Here is a 6,104-nt window from a genome sequence, read left to right as displayed (position 1 = left end):
TATTGCTTAATTAATTAAAAATATTTAATTTTTAATTTTTTTTTCTTATTTTGAGAGACAGAAATCCAGCCAACAGTAAAATATTTTATTGCAACAAAAGAAACGTTCTTAAAGTTGTTTTCCAGTGCATTTCATTTGAAAGAACAGCCCACACGAATCATTTGCATTCACATTTATTTTCCAGATTGACCAAATGAGCTGACAATGATCGGATTGAAAGCGTCGACTCTTTGAGGCAACATTGAAATCAAACCAAAAAAAAACCAAAAAACCGTCAGCAGCAGCAGCAGCAACAGCAGCAGCAACAGCAACAGCAGTACAGCCGGATAGGACGTATTCAAAGCTGAAACGAGAGGCAACACTGAATACCTTGCAGCTGCAATAATGCACATTTCTGCTGAGGTCAGTTCGACCACCTCAAATCAAATACAGCAGCAGCAGCAGCAGCATCAACAGCTTCACCAACAGTTACACCAACAACAACAGCAACAGCAGCAGCAGCAGCAACAGCAACACCAACAGCAAACGACTCCAACAGCAACAACCACAACGGGCAGCACCACGAAGCGGCGCAATGCAGAGTCTTCCTCCAATAATAACAACAACAACAATAGTACCACAAACAACAACAACAACAACAACAATAATAGCAGTAATAATAATGCCAAGACAAAACCCGTGGATACCAGTCCATATCTGACACCAGAGAATCTCATCGAGCGCACCGTCGACGTCCTGCTCGCCGAGCATCCCGGCGAGCTGGTCAAGACGGGCTCACCCCATGTGGTAAGCAGCCAGTAGGCTAAGCAATAACTGTATAATATGTATAATTAATAAACCTATAATTGATTTAAGGTCTGCACCACATTGCCCACGCATTGGCGTTCAAACAAAACGCTGCCGATTGCCTTCAAGGTGCTGGCCTTGGGCGAGGTCATGGACGGCACCATAGTCACCATTCGGGCGGGCAACGATGAGAATTTCTGTGGTGAGCTGCGCAACTGTACGGCGGTCATGAAGAATCAGGTGGCCAAGTTCAATGATCTGCGATTTGTGGGCAGGAGCGGCAGAGGTGAGTAACTACGCAATGAAATCTGAGATCTTTAAACGCAAAAAGTCTTGAGCCAAATACTGGCCAGTGGTACATAGACCACAGCCAGTGGTGTGCCAGCAGTAAAGTAAATTCTGTTATGGTTCGTTGCTTGCTCTGTTCACTGTACTTTGTTTTTAGTCACATATCCACATATACGCAGGGCAGCAGGCTATGCAATAGTTTTTCCGTCTCTTCATCTCGCGCCTTGCTTTGTTTCTCTCTCTCTCTCGGGCTCTAGTCTAAGCATCGCCTGGGGCACGGACAGTTCGGCCCCTTCTGCCCTCGCAAATAGTCTTGATCTGGTTGGTCTCTTACTTCTATCGTCACATATTTTATATTACATATTACAAACATACAAAACGCGCTCTATATAGGTATATATCTCGCGTCTTTCTTTCGCTCTTTCGATCTGTCGCACACTCGCTTTTATTGGGGTATTATTGCATTATTGTTGACGCTGAATTAGTCTGAATCTTCTCGCACACTTCTCGCACATCGCCTTCAATTTGACATCGTCTGGCGTGGATCCTATCCACTTGACTCGAATCTTTCACTGCTGTTCGACCGCTATAATAGACCACAATACATCACATATTTTGCACTTAACAAAGCTTGACTCTTTGCTTCAAACTTCAAACAGCTGCTGAAAAAGCTCAGTGGCTCAAGACTATTTATTTTTTATTAATTTTATTTATTATCAATTATTTGCAATTATGCTTTTCATTATGGAATATGTTAATAATATAAGTAAGGATAAATACAGATAGGAAGAGGAACAAAAAAAAAAATATATAAAAGTCTTATATATTTGTTAAATTCAAATAATGGTAGATATTAAGTGCTATGATTTTAAGGGACATTTCGGGGGATATGGAACTATTAATAATGACATAGCACTCGGAACGGCTCATGCTGGGCATAGTTTCAAAGTACGGGTCTAAAGGGAACTGATAGTCCCAATCCCGAGCAGGATCTTGTGCACAAACACTACCCCATTGCATACTCTGCGATGGTGCATTGGATGGTAGGTCTATCTAAAGCTAAAACTACCAATAAAAAAAACAAATAAAACTGTTGTACTTTCGGTGTAATATTGAAGTTAATTTACTTCGATCTGAGACATAAATAATGCTGCAAAGCTATGCGGAAAGTAACGGTATTGATAATAGTCATCATATGAGCCGCCTCAAGAGCCTTTTCTTTAGCTTTGTCTGCTTCGCTTTTGGTCATTTCCATTTGGAATATCAGTGGGAGAGTTGATTGCTTACTTCCTGCCCTGTCATCGCATATTGTCACACCCACACACTCGCAGACACCCACACACACTCAGGAACTCTCATAAAAAAAAGAGAGAGAGAGAGAGAGACATCAAAAGCCGCTGACAAACTTTTTGTTGGCGCTGCTCCTGGGGATTCCATCGGCTGTTCCTGTGCCCTGTCCTGCGACTGCGACTGCGACTCATGACTCGACGCTCTGGCATCAACAAATAAGATAAGTAGTCTGTAGTTAATTTTTATATGTCTACTGTGTGGTGGGGGGGGGGGGGAGTGGCAGATCGGCGATGCCTCTGTGGATTGGCAGCAGCGTCGGCGGCGGTGGCGTTCAGACAGCAGACAGTCTTGACAGTTGTCAATTTTGTTTGAGATTTTTTTTTCGTGTTTGGGGGTATGGGGGGGGTTGGTGCTGCTGCTGTTGTTGTTGCTACTGGGTAGGGGGGGGGGCTCTCGGGGCGTTATTGCTGTTCATTTCGTCAATTTATCACGAACGCAATTTAAAAATCAAATCGAGGGTGACAGACAACATACTGTGATAGAATTCGCCCCTCCGCCCTGCCAGCCCACATCATCATTTTTCTCGCTTTTCGGTTTTCCTTCTTCTTCGTTTTTTCTTAGAATTTTTTTTCGTTGTTGTATATTTTTTGCTGGCCAAATTAAATCAGCGTAACTGTTTATTCAAATCCCCAACAAAACATGGCTAACAACAGCGACAACTTTGTACTTTTCCATTTTGCTATGCAGCTTTATCGGGGTCTCCGCTTTCACCAAGTTATTTTTCTTTTCCTGTGGCGTGGGGTAGGGGGGTGTATGGTAGGGTGTTCCCGGGCATGTCTAAGTGCTCGCTTTGCCGCGGCATTTGACAATTTGCTCATTAAGTTTGTCTGACCCCTCAAAAGGCGAGAGATTGCTTTTTTTTTGTTTTTGGGGGGAGAGGGCAGCGGGGTCACAGTCGCGTCGTCTTTTGGGGCACCCTCATCAGCATCAGCTTCGACTACGGCCTCTACCATCCATCCATCCATCCATCCATCCATCCGAGCAGCCATCCAAGCAGCCATCCATGAAACTTGTTTGACATTTTTAAACGTTTCAAGTGGCAAATAATTCCTTGGGATTTACTTTGGCAAATCTTTTTTTAAACATTTGATTATGGGGATCTCTTTTTGGGTTTCGTTGCTTTTTCCTTACTAATTATCTGACGGTGGGCTTGGGGCTGGAGCTGGGGCTGGGGCTGGGGCTGGGGCGGCGGCGTGACAATTGCCAAGAGGCAGCATCAAATGTTCTACAAATGGATTTAAATTATTTAACCCAGCCAGGCAGAACCCTTTCACCATTTCTATTTTATTTTCTGGTTTTTCTTTTTTTTTTCTATTTTTTTTTTTTTTTTGTCTTTCTGGGGACCCTTCTTGTTTTAATGCGCTACAAAAGGATTACGTGGGTCAAGTACCCCGCACTCCACACCCCACATTTTTGCTCTCTCTCTCTCTCTCTCTCTCTCTGTTTGCATCTCTGGCAGCATTTGGGGATGCCTGCCCTCCTTCTGCATTATTTGCTTAATTTCAATTAGCAAACAAATGCAAATCCCTTGTACTAGGAAAAAGTAATGCAAAGCCTGCAATTGTAATTGTTGTTCGTTGCTGCCCATTGGCATTGGCCGTTGCCGTCTGTCCGCTTGGGCTTTGGCTACAACTAATGCCACTTGCAGTTGTCAAGGCTGCAGACACTCCAATGCGCTCGCTCCGCACCGCCCAGCTATGCAACAAATTTATGAGGGCCGATCAGAAAAGAAGCGTTAGAGATGAGGGTCTACCCAGAGAGACCCAGACTGGACTACGTTATAGCTGCAGCAGAACAGAGCTATATTTTTGTCTAACTGCGAGTGATATGGTACACGGAATTAATGCCTTAATTTGCAGTTCAATACCGAATAGAATTCTGCTTAAAAACTCAACGGTCAGCTCAAACTTTGCACTACTTGAAGTGATTAAAATCCATCAATAAAACATTTCTTACTGCCTGCCGCCAACTTCTGTGCCCACCCTCGCTGCGCCTTGGCTACACAGCATTTTTCCTTTTATTGCTGCTTTTTTTTTTGTTGGTGTGCAGCACTCGTAATTTTAATGATATGGACCACGCGGCGTATGCGTATTAAAGAGGGAGTTTGAGGAGACATAGGAAAGGGGCGCTGAGAGAGAGGGAGGCAGTGTGGAAGTGATGGCAACGCAATTAGATAAAATGGCGGCATCAGCAGCTGCAATTGCATCAACACTGCACCGTGCAACCGTACAGCCGTGCAACCGTGCAACAGTGGGAGTGTGGAACTGGAACTGCAGCTGCAGCTGCATTGAAGCGGAAACTGCATAATCCACACACAGATACAGACACAGATACAGCTACAGCTACAGCTACAGAGCTACGAACACACAGGCACATGGGAAATGCATTTGGTTGTTGTCTACTAATGAATTACAATCACTTGGATGCTGCCACCGCCGGGGCATGGGCCTGAAAGAGATTGCTTAAGGGGGGTGAGCACAAGCGGCGGCTGTGTGATGGGGGGGGGGGATCCGGCACATGTAATTATTGTTGCTGTATATGCTATATGCATGTAAATGAGAGGGCTGGGCCGCCCGTTGCATTGATGTGTAAGCACTTTGAAGTGCATTACCAAAGTGCATCAGCTGCAGCAACAGCAACAGCAGCAGCAACATCTAAGCCTTCTTGTTGCAATTGTTGCTGCTGCTGCTGCTGCTGCAACTGCAGCTGCATTTGCGATAATATGTTAATTAACTGCAAGTGATTATTGCCTGCTTATTGCTCAGTTTAGCCCTCAAAGCCCCGCCCCGCCCCACCCCTCAACAAATGGAGACAAGGGAGAGTTATGTGGAGTCAGCAGAGCAGCCGGACACTCAGCCGTAGATATTTACTTGCATTTTTGGGCAAATGTATGCTGTTTGTCTGACTGTTTGTCTGCAGTGGTGCGGCACATTGGGCTACAACATTCCTTGCATCCGAAACGTATGTAATGCATTAGCTGATTGTCCTTTGAGCTGGAATGGTTGCAAAATCTCGATAGAAGCGTTGAGCTGTGTGCTGGAAAACGGAATCTAGAGGCGAGAAATCAACGTAAAATTATTGCAAATTATTGCAAATTAGTATACACATAAAACGAAATGAAGTATGCTATAACCGATCCTCAAAGAGTATTTGTTGCTGTGCCCAAAAAGAGTTAGAGCATTAAAATTTTCTTTCCATTCTTCCTGTGATGGCAAAAGTTTTGTTTCATAAAGTATGATCCGTCCCGTGGCTCTCTCTGTCTCTCTATGTTTTGCCCAACTCTCATGACAAGTGAGCGAGATGGCCGTCTGCCTGTCCCAACAAAATCAATGACAATCAGTTGGTTGCAAGTGGATTGAGTCTCGAATATATTTACGCATTTCAAGCAGCTTCTTTTTGTATTAGTAAAATTAACAATAAAATAAGGAACTAACCCAAGCATAGCTATATATAATTTATATAGAAAAACAAACATATATACTGGCACTATGAGCCTAAGCCTAAGCCTAAGCAGCTATGAGCCTAGGAACTGCAACCACACCAGCAAAAGCAACAGCAATAGCAGCAAGCAGCAACAGGAGCAACAGGAGCAGCAGCAGTAATATCCGCTGTAGCATTCAGCAGCCACAGCTCGAAGTAAATATTGTAGCATACATTTCAGGGCGGTCGCTAGCTGGCTT

The 6,104-nt window shown here is 44.1% G+C and overlaps 1 protein-coding gene across 1 annotated transcript in view; it reads left to right on the top strand.

Moving 5' to 3' along the window:
• Positions 1 to 320: 320 nt before the first annotated feature.
• The window catches only part of LOC111065315, a 30,705-nt gene continuing 24,921 nt past the window's right edge, over positions 321 to 6,104 (top strand). The window contains exons 1-2 of the mRNA XM_022353424.2: positions 321 to 786; positions 856 to 1,072. Coding sequence (XP_022209116.2) covers positions 385 to 786; positions 856 to 1,072 — 619 coding nt within the window. The 5' untranslated portion in view covers positions 321 to 384. The remainder of the gene's footprint in view (positions 787 to 855; positions 1,073 to 6,104) is intronic.

Source organism: Drosophila obscura, unplaced genomic scaffold, assembly GCF_018151105.1.
Source record: "Drosophila obscura isolate BZ-5 IFL unplaced genomic scaffold, ASM1815110v1 contig_73, whole genome shotgun sequence".
Lineage (NCBI taxonomy): Eukaryota > Metazoa > Arthropoda > Insecta > Diptera > Drosophilidae > Drosophila > Drosophila obscura.
Note: the sequence above shows the minus strand (reverse complement) of the source record. Positions and strands in the feature narration are given on the sequence as shown.